At 40.9% G+C, this 16,795-nt stretch overlaps 1 protein-coding gene across 1 annotated transcript in view; it reads left to right on the top strand.

The window, feature by feature from the left end:
- The first annotated feature begins 210 nt into the window (after window positions 1–210).
- LOC120051115 (protein disulfide-isomerase TMX3-like) overlaps window positions 211–16,795 on the top strand; it is a 55,429-nt gene continuing 38,844 nt past the window's right edge. Inside the window, exons 1-8 of the mRNA XM_038997787.1 lie at window positions 211–295; window positions 581–632; window positions 4,316–4,355; window positions 7,250–7,373; window positions 10,188–10,233; window positions 14,894–14,974; window positions 15,630–15,729; window positions 16,422–16,499. Coding sequence (XP_038853715.1) covers window positions 244–295; window positions 581–632; window positions 4,316–4,355; window positions 7,250–7,373; window positions 10,188–10,233; window positions 14,894–14,974; window positions 15,630–15,729; window positions 16,422–16,499 — 573 coding nt within the window. The 5' untranslated portion in view covers window positions 211–243. The remainder of the gene's footprint in view (window positions 296–580; window positions 633–4,315; window positions 4,356–7,249; window positions 7,374–10,187; window positions 10,234–14,893; window positions 14,975–15,629; window positions 15,730–16,421; window positions 16,500–16,795) is intronic.

The following is a 16,795-nucleotide window of genomic DNA, read 5'->3' as shown; positions in this document are numbered from 1 at the left end:
GGTTAAACGGAATCAGTTAATTTAACAGCAGGAAAATAAATATGCCAAAGAAAGAGATTGTCTGTAAATTTAATTATAATGAACACTGAAAGACTACATGGGCTTTAAGTTATTATTATAAAAGTATTAGTATTTATGCATTTCTGATGCCTGCAACCTTGTGATGCTTCCGATTTAATGCAGCGTAATCACAGCGCATGCTCAGACAGACCGAAAATACTGCTTGTATTTATTTCCTGCTTGATGTTTCCTTTCGGAGCAATGGCAAAAGTGAAAGCCACCTTGGTTTGTGCAGGTACTTACACTTTCGAACCGTTTCTGTTTTGTTAATAAATGCGTTATTCGTTGCATTACCTTGATAACTTGTCAGATTTTTTTTCGTTTGGGTGGAATTGTGGTGCAATATGCACGGACAGTAACAGTAACGTAGCTAGCTAAGGGCGCGAGCTATTCTAGCTGATGCATCATGAGGTTGAAAGCCTTAGGTAACGTTAAATTGCAGAAGCATTTGTGTAACTGTTGCTTATTTGTTAACGTGATGATTTTCACATTAACTGTTCATTTTGTTTTTATATTGTAGGGCTTTTTCTATGTTCAACGGTGCTTGCAATTGTCGAAGAACTCGATGACACGTAAGTGATGCTCTAATGTATTTCGCTTGTGGAATCTTCCTGTCTTTTGTTTAACGTCAATCCCTAGTATGTATGCGAATGTTGTCACCTGACGACCATTTTGGTTAATGTAATAGACCCAATGAATAACTATTTTATGGTAAAATAACTTAAGCTATTCCAATCTTAAACCAGTCGCTCTCCCTGTACACAGAAACGTATGTTAATATTGTTTGTAAACAAAATTGTAGACTTCTGAGTTTGACTCAGTGTACCCATCACCAAGGGTGTAACTTTTGTGTTGTTATATTGGGGTGGTTGGGGGGGAAATACATCCCAAACTTCTGATAGTTTGGTCAATATATTCCAACCACAACTGAAATACCAATCATTTTGATATTACTTTAAACTGTTGGTCTAACTTTATTATGCAATCTGGTTTCTGAGCTGGTCATGGGTGCACCTCCGCCACGCTCAAGGTCCTAAACGATATCATAACCGCCATCGATAAGAGAAAATACTTTGCAGCTGTATTCATCGACCTGGCCAAGGCTTTCGACTCTGTCAATCACCACATTCTTATCGGCAGACTCAACAGCCTTGGTTTCTCAAATGACTGCCTCGCCTGGTTCAACAACTACTTCTCAGATAGAGTTCAGTGTGTCAAATCGGAGAGCCTGTTGTCCGGACCTCTGGCAGTCTCTATGGGGGTGCCACAGGGTTCAATCCTCGGGCCGACTCTTTTCTCTGTATACATCAATGATATCACTCTTGCTGCTGGTGATTCTCTGATCCACCTCTACGCAGACGACACCATTCTGTATACTTCTGGCCCTTCTTTGGACACTGTGTTAACTAACCTCCAGATGAGCTTCAATGCCATACAACTCTCCTTCCGTTGTCTCCAACTGCTCTTAAATGCAAGTAAAACTAAATGCATGCTCTTCAACCGATCTCTGCCCACACCTGCTCGCCCGTCCGGCATCACTACTCTGGATGGTTCTGACTTAGAATATGTGGACAACTACAAATACCTAGGTATCTGGTTAGACTGTAAACTCTCCTTCCAGACTCACATTAAGCATCTCCAATCCAAAATTAAATCTAGAATTGGCTTCCTATTTCGCAACAAAGCATCCTTCACTCATGCTGCCAAACATACCCTTGTAAAACTGACTATCCTACCGATCCTTGACTTCGGCGATATCATTTACAAAATAGCCTCCAACACTCTACTCAGACTGCATTCAATTTGCTATCACAGTGCAATCTGTTTTGTCACCAAAGCCCCATATACTACCCACCACTGCGACCAGTATTCTCTCGTTGGCTGGCCCTCGCTTCATATTCGTCACCAAACCCACTGGCTCCAGGTCATCTATAAGTATTTTCTAGGTAATGCCCCGCCTTATCTCAGCTCACTGGTCACCATAGCAGCACCCACCCGTAGCACGCGCTCCAGCAGGTATATTTCACTGGTCACCCCCAAAGCCAATTCCTCTATTGGCCGCCTTTCCTTCCAGTTCTCTGCTGCAATTGACTGGAACGAACTGCAAAAATCACTGAAGCTGGAGACTCATATCTCCCTCACTAGCTTTAAGCATCAGCTGTCAGAGCAGCTCACAGATCACTGCACCTGTACATAGCCCATCTGTAAATAGCCCGTCCAACTACCTCATCCCCATACTGTTATTTATTGTGCTCCTTTGCTCACAGGAACTCTCTATTTTCACACTTATCTTCTGCATATCTATCACTCCAGTGTTTAATTCCTATATTGTAATTATTTTGCCACTATGGCCTATTTATTGCCTTACCTCCCTTATCCTACCTCATTTGCACACTGTATATAGACTTTTTCTATTGTATTATTGACTGCATGTTTGTTTATTCCATGTGTAACTCTGTGTTGTTTTGTGTCGCACTGCTTTGCTTTATCTTGGCCAGGTCGCAGTTGTAAATGAGAGCTTGTTCTCAACTAGCCTACCTGGTTAAATAAAGGTGAAAAAAACAAACAAATTTGTTCAGAAAGTAACCACGCTTGGCAATTTTTTTGGTAGAAGGACTGTGAGAAAGTCAGTTCTGGGGTGCGTTCAGTTCGATTGAACATTTGCTACATTGTTTAACGGATGGTGTTGTTTGGTGGGTGTGGCAGGGTGTGGCTTGAAACAGTGAGTGACATATTTGAAGGCCAGCGGTGAATTTTGAACCCAAAACCCCTGCCCGTTTTTTAAACTGGTTGTTCAGAACAACGTTACCTTTTATTTTTGTACCGAATGCAGCCCTGGTGACGTTTCTACTCCAAAATGAATAAAAGTAATATGATGGTGACACCATTGAAATATAATTTTACAATCCAAAATTGAGCCTAACAACATTTTGGTCCATATTATCAGGCTGGTGTGTTATTTAGCAATAAGCATTATCATCTGTAGCCCAACTGATGCATCATAGTGGCTATAAATAAATAGACTGAAGCATGGGGTTGCCCATCTGTTTTTGTGCTAATCATTGACTAGATCAGTGCTTCCTAAACGTTTTCTGTCATGGCCCCGTTTCCTCATGGGGGAACATCATATGCCCCTTAACCTCCCCACAAAATGATGTTATAAGAATACTTTTTAGTCATCAAGAAACCGTACATACAAACACCAGTAACTGGTTTCCCTTCCATATTGAAATCAAGAAGAGAAAATGACAAATAAAGCAGCTTACTGCTGTGCAATGTCACATGTATCCTTTTTAAAAATATAAAGTTGTTTCTGGAAGTACTCATAGGGTGACTATTAGGCTGCATAAACATGATGAATGCTTTCCTCCCTGAATTTTGGCCTTCAAAATAGTTTTCTAGGTTGCTGCTGCTGGTCATAGTATGTGAGACAGGCATGCTGCCTCTGACTGGGGAGAGAAACAGGATTGCCTACTGCCAGAGGTTCAGAGGAACAGCCCTTCTCTAATTCTGTAGCCTACTAGAAACAAGTTGTTTCAAGTTTATAATACGACCAACGTAGTTTGAACTCACAAAATTTAGCCCAGTACGACCGTTACCAATTATCACTCATTTTGAGAAAATCTTGTCACTTTGCAATAGAAACTTAAACGTAAAATGTTTTCTTTTTCTATATAATTCTTATTCGTGCTTATGAATTTACCATGTTAAATGTGACTGTCTTTATTTGTTACAAGTCAGCTCACAAAATTAAGGGTTTGTTAAGAGGAGAGAGCGAAAGAGCGGAGCCCAAAGCATATTTTGCAGCGGGGGGATCCAATCATAAAATTAGGAATTGAGTAGTAGTGTAAAGCCACAGAAAGCTAGTAACTACAGTGGGGAAATAATTTCCAATTCAACCCCTGCAAGTTAAGGGCCTGCTCATTACGTCCTTGTTGCAGTATGTCTTGTTCATTTTACTTGTGTCTATAATGCCTCGTTCACGTCATATTGGAAACTCAAATGTCTGACTTGCTTACTCGTTGTAGAAAGATAGGTTTCCCACTTGGGAAATATCAGAATCAACCAATAGGAAACTAAACGCAAATCATTTTTGCTTATTTTAACTCCGAGGTCCTGATTTTCAAGGTTTCATACCGGTTATTGCGAAGTTTCATGGTTTGAATAAGTCTCTTTTAATGGCTTTGGTACTGGTTAAAATATAAAGCCAAAGTTTTATGAATTCTGATTATTATTATTATTTTTTCTTCCTCAGATTTAAAGACACCAGAGTAGATGATGTCTGGCTGGTGGACGTGAGTCTTGTTTGCTTTGCATCGCACACACTGTAATCATACTGACGAGACGAGGCTGAATGAGCCCATTCAGCACTGCTTTAGACCCTCGTCCTGACACCAGTGTCCAGCTCATCCCTTACGGAAGTGGCAGTGGGGGTGGGAAGGGGGAGGTGTGTCTACTGTGTGTGTTTTAGTCAATGAGAAGTCATGCATGGCGGGCGGCGCGCCTGGCCTGGGGGCTTTGGGGGGGTTTATGCCAGAGCCCAGGGTTCATGTCTGGGGCCTGAGCAAATCCAGCTGGCACCCAAAGCTGGCACTCCCTGTCCAGACCAGTCTGACCGCTTGAGGAGAAATGATTGGAGTGACAGCAGTTGTACTATATACACTGACGTGGATCACTATAGGCAGGCACAGACACAGCCGGAAACACAGTCTTGTAGACTGGTACACAGAACAGGGCTGTGCATTGACTATCAGGGGAAAAAATGCTTAGGTGGAAATGCCAATCCCAATACCAAGTACAGCATTGCCACAAAGATGGGAGATTTTTATTGAAATGTTGTAATTCAACTTTTTGGGCTGGTGGTGTGTTCAGGGTTGTCATTTCAAGTAAACCCAGGGTATAGCTAAGTGACAGGGTGGGGTTGAAGCTCTTTAAGGCCTACTGCATTTCTACACAGTTAAAAAACCCTCTAAAATGCTATTTGGAGAACAGGTCCCATGAGCGCCAACATGTTAAGTTTACAGGAGCATATATAATGTGGTGTCAAATGAAAGCTGAGTATATATTTTGGGGGAATTAAGGCATAGATATGTTTTTCAACCATTTTTCCATCCTAAAAATGTGGAATAAGCAGAGGCTTTGATTTCTGGTCACACAGATGGAAAAGGAGTCTTAAAAAAACATCTAGAAAAAGTCTATTAGAAATACATCAAACCACAATGTTGAAGTAAAGGCCCCTGACAACTAATATCAAAATGTATATTTACTTTTGCAGAAATAATTTGCCTTCTGTAAGTTTTTAAGAAATATTACCTCATGTTTCTGTTACCACAAACCCACATATCTTTAAAATATTTTCTAATTTCTCTCCCTCATGAGGAGGGAGGATTATGAAAGAAGTAACAAGTAAAGGTAGACCTACAAATTAGTTAGGGTTTTTACTGATAACTATTTTGTTTATGAATTATTAAATGATTAAAACGTGTCACTCTGTTACCAAATTGGTACCAGTGACCAAAAACTCTAACAAAATGACTGCAATTGAATTGGGAAATAATAGTCACAAACCACAGGTACAGTAGAGTTCAGTACAGTAGAGAATACATGGGAAGAGTGCAGTATAATGCAATATACTGTACTGAACTATACTCTACTTTTTTTTACATGTACTCTACTATGCTCTACTGTACAGAACTGTATTGTACTGAACTTTACTGTTGTGTCAACTTGTGGAACATAGAAGTTTATGATTGGTATAGATTTGGTCTGGACCAAACAAATTTGATCTAGTTTGGGAGCTGAGCTCATTAGAATAATAGCCATAGTGTAGAATAATATGCAAATGGGTGATACATTTTTTTTCTAGCTTTGTGTACCTTTTCAGGATACATCACCTTAAAGACAATGACTGTATAGTACAGATCCCATGATGCCATTATGTTACCATCGTTCTGTTATGTTACCGAGTGTTACTCTAGTTCAATAACCAAAATATATATTTTTCAAACACAAGGTGTCATCCTAGCTGATACCGCATTCTTTCTGCAGACGTGTTTGAATTTTAATTCGGAGTAGATATTTACGTGGTCACATAAAAATCTGAGGGAGATTTTCTTCTGTTAAACTTTGCATCTGCACTGTTCCTCAGGTACATGTGATTTAGTCAGTGGGAATTGTTAAAAGTAGACTTCTGCATGCACTGTGGGTGTATGGTTTGTTAAACTTAGCAATCAATGTTTTTTTTTTTGGCATACATTTTTTAAGTGAGTCTCTGCGTCACATTGTTACCGTGGAATTGCCAACAGCAAAATTGACTCCAGCCTTTATCAGTCCCTCCAGGATTTCCAATCTATTTTTGCCAAATCAAAAGTTCCCTGCATATTATGTAAATTTGTCCAATCACTGCAATATTTCTGGATAAAACAGTCAAATCATTGCAATATTATTGTATAGAACTGACCCATCACAGCAGTGCCAAAAGAGGGCTCACAATTTCAACCAATCTCCGCACATTTACCACATATGGTTCAATCAAGCCACACATCAGCAAACTTTTTCCTTTGTCACCACATTTTTGCGACAAATTGGACAAAATCATTGCCTATTGCCATGCAAAATGTCAGAATTGGCAAAGTAAAATTAAGCATTTTTGCCCGCAAATATCACAAAAAATCCCTGCGAAATCTTGGAGGGACTTTATTTATCACCTTGGCTGCTGTAGCTTCATTCACCTCAAACACATGTCAATACAGCAGTTATCTTGCTACTCACTAGCTCAGCATCTGGATTAAAAACTAGTTTTGTTTTATGTCTTGTCAAACTGCAGTTAAGCCTACCTAGCGTCCTAGCTGTCTACAGCTGTCTTCCACCTCTGCACTGTTTTGAGAGAAAAGTCTCGCTGTTCATCTGCCCGCTCCGACGGTGTCCTCGTGGTCCTAAAGTCAGCCCGCTAATACCACTAAACTGCATTTGTCTTTTAATTGGATTAGGAATGATTTTATTAGCCTATTTTAAATTGTTGTGGTTGAGCTAGGATATGGCGACTGCCATACCCAGTTGATGTCCCTGGGGGTGTTGCCGCCATGCGTGTTATTTCTGAACAGTGTGTGTATTTGTGTTCATAGTTTTAGAGCTAGGCCTATTTCATCATTTTTACAGTGACTGACAGTGTTGTGTTGGGCCTTTGCAGTTTTATGCACCGTGGTGTGGCTACTGTAAAAAACTGGAGCCCATTTGGTATGACGTCGGCGCCGAGTTGAAAAGCTCTGGATCGCCTGTGCGAGTGGGCAAGATGGACGGCACTGCATACTCTGGTGAGTCTCTGTTGCAGTGACCTTGTCAATGGCTTCTCTACATGTTCCTGATTGCCTGTAGTCTTGACTACCTACATTATTTTGTCAATGTAAGCACATTTGAACAGCTTTAAGTCTTAGACAAAAATAACAGTATGCATATATGGGTTAACATGTAGTCTATCGGGTTGACACCATAGCTATCTATAGTTCAGACAGGAAACGCCACGTATTCGTTTAAACATTTATTAGAAAAAGATTACAGTACATGCATGCGTTAGTCTTGGCGTTAGGCTCTGCTCCTTCGGGGTAGCTCACTGCCAGAGTGCATTATAATAATAATAATAATAATAATTATTACTATTATTATTACAGGCAGTGAGCAAGGTACGCTGTACAAATCCCTCTGACCAAAACAAAAACGGCGCTCAAACAGGTGGAAGCTGGCGTGGGGTGGGAAAGCAGAAAACTGACATGCATGACGAGTAACACGTTACAGCAATAGCATGTCACCAGAACCCCAGCGCATAGCTTGCGTGTGGCAGCCATCAGAGAATGTGTGTGCAGAACCTGTTTGACTGAATAGGCCGCCATATTAAGGTAGTGATGAATCTAATTTGTGCAATATCAGCTGATGCCAATACTTGGGTTTTTTGTCTGAGCGATTATGATGATTATTTTTTTTGTCTGCATACCAAATATACATGGCCAAAAGTATGTGGACATCCATTCAAATTAGTGGATTCTGCTATTTCAGCCAAACCCGTTGCTGACGGGTGTATAAGATCGAGCACACATCCATGCAATCTCCATACAGTAACATTGGCAGTAGAATGGGCCGTACTGAAGAGCTCAGTGACTTTCAACGTGGGACTGTCATAGGATGCCACCTTTCCAACAAGTCCGCTAGAGCTGCCTCGGTCAACTGTTAAAACTGTTATTGTGAAGTGGAAACATCTAGGAGCAACAACGGTTCAGCCGCGAAGTGGTAGGCCACGCAAGCTCACAGAACAGGACCATCGAGTGCTATAGCGCGTAAAAACATCTGTCCTTGGTTGCAACACTCACTACTGAGTTCAAAACTGTCTCTGGAAGCAACGTCAGCACATGATCTGTTCATCCGGAGCTTCATGAAATGGGCTTCCATGGCTGAGCAGCCGTACACAAGCCTAAGATCACCATGCACAATGCCAAGTGTTGGCTGGAGTGGTGTAATGCTCGCCCCCATTAGACTGGACTCCCTCTTTTATGCTGCTGCTACTCTCTGTTTATCATCTATGCATAGTCACTTTAAATATACCTACATGTACATATTAGCCCGACTAACCGGTGCCCCCGCGCATTGACTCTGTATTGGTACCACATTTTTATATAGCCCCGCTACTGTTATTTTCACTGTCATTTTAACTTTACTTTTTTTTTTTTTTACTACTTATGTGTTGTATACCTAATACCTATTTTTTTACTTAAAAATTGCACTGTTGGTTAGGGCTTGTAAGTAAGCACGTGACAAACTTTGATTTGAGTAGTGGAAACGCGTTCTCTGGAGTGATGAATCACGCTTCACCATCTGGCTGTCAAACGGACTAATCTGGGTTTGGTGGATGCCAGGAGAACGCTACCTGCCCGAATGCATAATGCCAACTGTACAGCCTGGTGGAGGAGGAATAATGGTCTGGGGCTGTTTTTCATGGTTCGGGCTAGGCCCCTTAGTTCCAGTGAAGGGAAGTCTTAATGCTACAACACAATGACATTCTAGATGATTCTGTGCTTCCAACTTTGTGGCAACAGTTTGGGGAAGGCCCTTTCCTGTTTCAGCCTGACAATGCCCCTGTGCACAAAGCGAGGTCCATATAGAAATGGTTTGTCGAGATTGGTTTGGAAGAATTTGACTGGCTTGCACAGAGCCCTGACCTCACGCCATTGAACATCTTTGGGATGAATTGGAACGCTGACTGCGAGCCAGGCCTAATCGCCCAACATCAGTGCCCGACCTCATTAATGCTCTTGTGGCTGAATGGAAGAAAGTTCCCTCCCGCAGCAATGTTCCAATATCTAGTGGAAAGTCTTCCCAGAAGAGTGGAGGCTGTTATAGCAGCAAAGGAGGGACCAACTCCATATTAATGCCCATGATTTTGGAATGAGATGTTCGAGCAGTTGTCCACATACTTTTGGCCTAGTAGTGTAAATATCTTCCATCTAATTGAGCATACAGAGTCCCAAATGGCACCCTATTCCGTGAATAATGCACTGCTAGGGCCTTTAGGGCTCTGGTCAAAAGTAGTCCTCTCTTTAGGGTTCCCCTATGTCTTACTGTGCCTCCCTTGAAACTGCCATTCTGCTATCGGTTTCACCTGGCTGTTAAAGATGCACTATTCCTATTGCCAAGACCTAAGTCTGACTTCATTACTTAGGATCTCTTAATCTTTTTTTCTCATGTTATTAACCCCTAGCCTCTCACTCTGGCTAATCACGCATAAACCAGATTAAAATTCCACGGACAGATTACATGACTGTCTGTCACTGACTTCACTCGCAGTCCAAGATTAGGCTAACTAAGAGGCTACTAAAACCTCATCAACAGGTGACGACAGCTTTCAGGTATTAGGGAAAGTGCATTCTGAGGACAGAGCTGGTCCTTAAAATGTAGTCCCAAGACAATTAACTGCGGATTATGGTTACTGTAGTTCTAATGGAATTTCTATTTCTTATTGTCCCATTCTGTAGTTCCATATGGGATATGCAGCTTGGGTTAATTTTTTTAATAAGAAGTAGTTGAGAAAATGGATTGACACATGCTTCAGTTTTGTTTAAATATTGTCACTTTCCATTCAGGCATGTCCTCAGAATTTGGAGTACGAGGATACCCCACAATCAAATTGTAAGTATGAGCACATATGAAGACAATATACACTGACCATTGCCGTTTGTTAGAAGTTTACATAACGAGCAATGCTTTACCCAATATTTTCTTTCACAATGATCATGTCTTTGCTGAACTGAGTTGTCCATTGTGACTTGACTTGTCAGCATTAGGCCTGATGATGAGACCTATGGAATAAAGCTCCCCATACGCCCCTGGGGCTAGCCAATGGGGGATTTAAGGTGTTGTTGCCGCCTACCCTGAGGGCAATACATGGCCTAATGAGGTATTGTATCATTAAGATATGATGATTTGATCATCTATTTAGGTAATCCAAGGTGCCAGTCAAATATACTGAGTGCAGTGGAGCAGAATGTGTGTGTACAGTGCATTTGGAAGGTATTCAGACCTTTTGACTTTTTCCACATTTTGTTACGTTACAGCCTTATTCTAAAATGGATTCAATTGTTTTGTTTTTTTCATCAATCTACACACCCCATAATGACAGCAAAAACAGGTTTTTAGATTTTTTTTGCAGCGATTACAGCGAGTCTTCTTGGGTATGACACTACAAGCTTGGCACACCTGTATTTGGAGAGTTTCTCCTATTCTTCCTTGCAGATCCTTTCTAGCTCTGTTAGGTTGGATGGGGAGCGTCACTGCACAGCTATTTTCAGGTCTCTCCAGAGATGTTCGATCGGGTTCAAGTCCGGGCTCTGGCTGGGCCACTCAAGGACATTCCTGTGTTGTCTTGGCTGTGTGCTTAGGGTGGTTGTCCTGTTGGAAGGTGAACCTTCGCCCCAGTCTGAGGTCCTGAGTGCTCTGGAGCAGGGATCTCAAGGATCTCTCTGTACTTTGCTCAGTTCGTCTTTCCCTCAATCCTGACTAGTCTCCCAGTCCCTGCCGCTGAAAAATATCCCCATAGTATGATGCTGCCACCACCATGCTTCACCGTAGGGATGGTGCCAGGTTTCTTCCAGACGTGACGCTTGGCATTCAGGCCAAAGAGTTCAATCTTGGTTTCATGAGACCAGATAATCTTGTTTCTCATGGTCAGAGTCCTTTGGTGCCTTTTTGCAAACTCCAAGTGGGCTGTCATGTGCCTTTTACTGAGGAGTGGCTTCCGCCTGGCCACTCTACCATAAAGGCCTGATTGATGGAGAGATGGTTGTCCTTCTGGAAGGTTCTCCCATTTTCACCCTGACCAAGGCCCTTGTCCCCCGATTGCTCAGTTTGGCCGGGCGGCCAGCTCTAGGAAGAGTCTTGGTGGTTAAAAACTTCTTCCATTTAAGAATGATGGAGTTCACTGTGTTCTTGGGGACCTTCAATGCTGAAGACATTTTTTGGTACCCTTCCCCAGATCTGTGCCTTGACACAATCCTGTCTACGGATAATTCCTTTCGATTTCCATGGTTTGGTTTTTGCTCTGTCATGCACTGTCAACTGTGGGCCCTTCCATAGCAGGGGTGGGCAATTCCAAATCATGTCCAATCAATTGAATTTATCACAGTTTGACTCCAATCAAGTTGTAGAAACATCTCAAGGATGATCAATGGAAACAGGATGCACCTGAGCTTAATTTTGAGTCTCATAACAAAGGGTATGAATATTTATGTAAATAAGGTGTTTCTGTTTTTTATTTGTAATAAATGAGCAAAAATGTATATAAACCTGTTTTCGCTTTGTTATTATGGGGTATTGTGTTTAGATTGATGAGGAAAATATTTAATTTAATCAATTTTAGAATAAGGCTTTTAGTAACAAAATGTGGAAAAAGGAAGGGGTCTGAATACATTCCGAATGCACTGTATATAGAGCAAAAATATAAACACAACAGGTAAAGTTGTAATATTTTTGATTGTGAAGATATTTCACAGCGATTTAGATTACAATGTTTCTCTACGCTATACTTGCTTGTTTTGTCACAAACTGAAATCCTTCAGTTTGAGACAACTTTTGTCCCTCAGTCAAGTATTGAATTTCAAGCACAGATTGAACTACAAAGACCAGGGAGCTTTTTGAAAGCCTCATAAAGAAGGGCAGTGATTGGTAGATGGATAACAATAACAAATCAGACATTGAATGTCTTTTTTTAAGCATGGTCAAGTTAATTAGGCTGTGGATTATGTATTAAACCACCAAGACACATGACAGGTACAGTAATCCTTCTGAACTGAGCTGCAGGACAAGAATGAACCTACTCAGGAATGTTACCATGAGGCCATTGGTGATTTTAAAATAGCTACAGTGTTCAATGGCTGTGATTGATTGGAGAAAACAACTGAGGATGGATCAATAACATTGGTAACTCTTTACTTCACACCCAGTGTCATAACACAGTCATAAGCATTTTATAATATAACAGTCATGACCCATATATTTACACCGGTTGTGACATACATTGTGTTATTTTATGGCTGGGTATGACACCTACATGTGTCAAAACCCACATTTATTCAAATTTATTTTTTGTTGTTGTAATGTATTATTTATAGTCAGGTTTTGTTCATCATATTTCATCATATCATATTTCTAATAACTAATAACTAATAACTCTAATAACTTCTAATAACTTGTAGAAAATACACTTTATGACACTGTCAAGAAGCATTAACTGTCAAGAAGCATAATAATATAAACCAGATAGGCCTATCACGTGCATGCCCTTATATCAGTCATTAGTCAAAAAGAGTGTCTTTTTTTCTTTCATTTTTTTTTCTGCTCCTGTAAATTCTGCTCCTTCATTCATCCCAGTCATCAGCAACAGAGAATTGGAATAGGTGCATGTGTGACAATTGTGTGTGAAATTACAATAATTTAATATGGTCAATTTCAAATATGGGCACTTTTGTGTAACAAACATACTGTTGACACATAGGCTATGGTGTAATCTGGAATGTTATGTCTTGTGGGGTAGGTTTTGTGGGTTTTAACACTCTTATGTAGGTGTCATAACCAGCCATAAAATAACACAATATAAGTCATGACAGGTCTAAGTATGTGTCATGACAGTATGATGACAAGTTATGTCAGCTGTTATGAAATGTCTTGCCGTGTCATAATGTGTTATGATGCTGGGTGTCAAGTGTTATCATAACATTGTAGTGACTCCACAATGACCTAAATTGAGTTTTTTTAGGATGAAACGAAACTGGATGGAGCTAAGCGCAGGCAAAATCCTAGAGGAAAACCTGCTTCAGTCTGCTTACACCAGAGACTGGTAGAGGAATTCACCTTTTAGCAGGACAATGACCTAAATCTCAAAGCCAAATCTACTCTGGAGTTGCTTACCAGGAAGACTGTGAATGTTCCTGAGTGGCCAAGTTACAGTTTTGACTTAAACCTGCTTGAAAATATAACGGTAAGACTTGAAAATTGCTGTCTAGGCATGATCCCCAACATCTTGCCAGAGCTTGAAGAAAAAAATGATGGCCAAATATTGCACAATTTATAGACCTTCCCAAGAAGACTAGCAGCTGTAATCAATGCCAAAGGTGTTTCTAACATATTGACTCAGGGAGCTGAATATTTGCGCAACGACCATATTTTAGTGATTCCATTTTATTCACACAGCGTATTTTTTTTGAGATTGTTGACAATTAAATAGATTTTAATCCCACTTTAACACAAAATGTGAAGACATCCAAGGGGTTTGAACACTTTGGCAAGACACTGTAAATCCCTGAGGAAGTAGAAGCTTTAGCCTCTTCAGACAACAACACCGTATAATCTTTTATTCATTTATTTGAGGCTTCTGTAGGACACTTAGGTTCTGTTTGAGCAAACATGATAACTCTGTTAGATGATCACAGTGGGGGCAATCATCACATTAAACCAAGCGCGTGAAGAAATATTCTCAGGGGACTACACTAGGTAGCATCCCCCGGAGAGAAATATAGAGACAGACCTGAGACTCCATCTCTCCCGGAGTTCATTAGAATAGATCCAAATAGCCTTGTGTACTGGTGTATCCCTAGCAAACACTCCTGGATGTATTTGTCAGGTCTTTTGGGGTCTGATCCTGGTAGTGTAGTGGTTGATGTAACTATAATGAAAGAGAAGAGGGCCTTGTTTTCTCTCCTGTACTGCTATTGGAAATTGGATGACGCTTATCCAAAACCCTGATCAAATAGAGAGATTCTGGGGCTGAAAGTGTCAAGTATCTCTGAGTGGGAGTGCTGATCTTGGATCAGGTTTACCCCTGTCCATGTAATGTTATTAGTTGTGATCTAAAGGCAAACCTGATCCGTAATCAGCACTCCTACTCTGAGACGCTTGATACATACAGCCCTGACCTCTGGGTAAAGGGATCGCTTTGACCCATGGACCTGCCTCTGGATTGGAATCAAATTTTGGTTTGAGTAGTTTTGGATTTGACTCACACTTGCTGGGGAAGTGTAATCTCTTTTAGCTTTGGCATTGTTATCATGCCTTTTCACAGCACTACAAAGAGCAACCCCAGAGTGGGTTGTCAGAATGCACACATACAAGCACTAGATACCGAGCATAACAATTAAAGGGCCAAATGAAAGGCTTTTATCTTGTTTTTCTCATGCAAATGTACCATTCTGTCCATTTCTCCTCACAAAAGGACTGGCATAAAGAAGGAAATTCAGTCTTTTTCTTGGTGTTATTCAATCTCTTTCTCTCCGCCACACTCACTCTCCTCCTTTCTCAGGCTAAAGGGTGATCTTGCCTATAATTACAAAGGGCCAAGGACAAAGGATGACATCGTAGAATTCGCCAACAGGGTAGCAGGGTAAGTCGTAGGACTCTTACCATATGCGCTGTTGCTTCAACATCTCTTATGGGTGATATAAATGAGTACATAATCACTTATGTAAGTCTATATGAATAAATATGATCGGACAAAAATGGCTATACATGCCCTGAATACTGTGGTCTTCTAAACAGGACATTATGCTGTATGGGCTACACATGGAACTCTATACAACAAATGTCTTGTCTCCCCCTTAGAATGCAGTGAATTTCCACCCTAGTTCTTTAAAGTCTCTTCAAATGCCAGTTAATAGTTTAGCTTAAGGGGATTCCTCTCTCTCGGGACAATCCAAACTAGACCCATGATGACTGATCAGTCGGAATGGTGGGTCAAAGACCTGGTTGGGTTTTCACCTCTGACTGCATGCTTTTGCGATGTTCACTAGATGGCACCAGAACCATACACGTTAAACTAGAGTTCAACTAGGAAAGAAACATGGCCGTGTTCAGTAGGCAGTCCGTAGCAATAAATAAATCAGTGTTCTAATATGAGATGTTCAGGTTAGTTCCTCTCTGTTTCACTTTGTTTGAAAAATGTTTTCTCAACTTCAGGCAATTTAACTAATGGCAAACACATGATTTTATAATCCTAATATAGTGTTTCTGTTTGTGTGCATGTCTTCTGTCCTCTTCAGGCCAGCAGTCCGAGCACTTCCAAGCAAACAGATGTTTGACCATATGATGAAGAGACATGACGTGCTCTTTGTATACTTCGGCGGGGAGTCTCCACTCAAGGTAGGGGCTCTGGAAGTTTCTCTGGTCCAGACCGCATAACCTCCAAGTGTGGAGTGAGAGTGTTCACAATGTGTAGCAATATAATATGTGTGAAGTTGTTTTGACCCAATACCTTCAGACATTTTGAGTGAAAAATATCAAAATCGACAAACATTTATGTTAAGTAATTCGCTGCATGAAATCATAGTAGGATTCATATTCTCAGTGTGATCATGGGAATTTGTTAACGATACATTTATTCCAGTCAGTTCAAGTAGGTGATTTGCCATTCAGAGGTGTAAAAAGAAATTGGAATTCTTGGTTGGAGCTCTCACATAGTACACATTATATAGTAAGGCGATCCATACTACATTGACGTATTGGTTAGCTACCATCCTGATTTAACTATATGCTTTCTGAGTAATTCGATATGCATTCCCCCCCATATGTTTATCACTTCTCTGTGGGTCTGAAATGTTATCTTATCATCCAATCAAAGCCACTGAAAGCTGTCACGGCATTTAGCTAGAATTTATTGATTGGATCATAAAGCTGCTGCTCACACTGCTGCTGCCAAGCGCTCTCAGAGTGAGGAAAGGCCCATTTATACAACGTGCTAGACAACCTTGATAAATGTCCCAAACCAAGTTAACACCGAGGGCAATTCTCGGAGAAGAAGAAGCTTGTAACTTGTGTTGATTTCTCGTTTGCAGGAGAAGTATATCGACATGGCTGCGGAGCTGATTGTGTATACATACTTCTTCTCTGCGTCTGAAGACGTCTTACCAGAGGTAACGGCCTTGAGAATGTGGCATGTCCCCTGGCTCTTCGGCTAGGTTGTTTTCCCACATACCATTTCAGAGAGAACTTATCAACGGCGCATTTGAAAGTTTCATTCTCATCACTTTTCTAATTAGGGATTTATTGTGATTTTTGATAATTGTTTTAGTCGCATAGCCTGCTAGTCGAACACAAGGCAGCACTCACAAGTGAAAGTCCAGCAGTGCTGCAGTGACATTCTCCATGCAGTATGATATGGTAAATGCCATAGGGACAGTGAAGCCTGCGAGCATGCTGCTTTTGCAGG

Source organism: Salvelinus namaycush, chromosome 7, assembly GCF_016432855.1.
Source record: "Salvelinus namaycush isolate Seneca chromosome 7, SaNama_1.0, whole genome shotgun sequence".
Taxonomy (NCBI): Eukaryota; Metazoa; Chordata; class Actinopteri; order Salmoniformes; family Salmonidae; genus Salvelinus; species Salvelinus namaycush.
The sequence above is the reverse complement of the archived record's forward strand: the minus strand, read 5'-3'. Positions and strand labels throughout refer to the sequence as shown.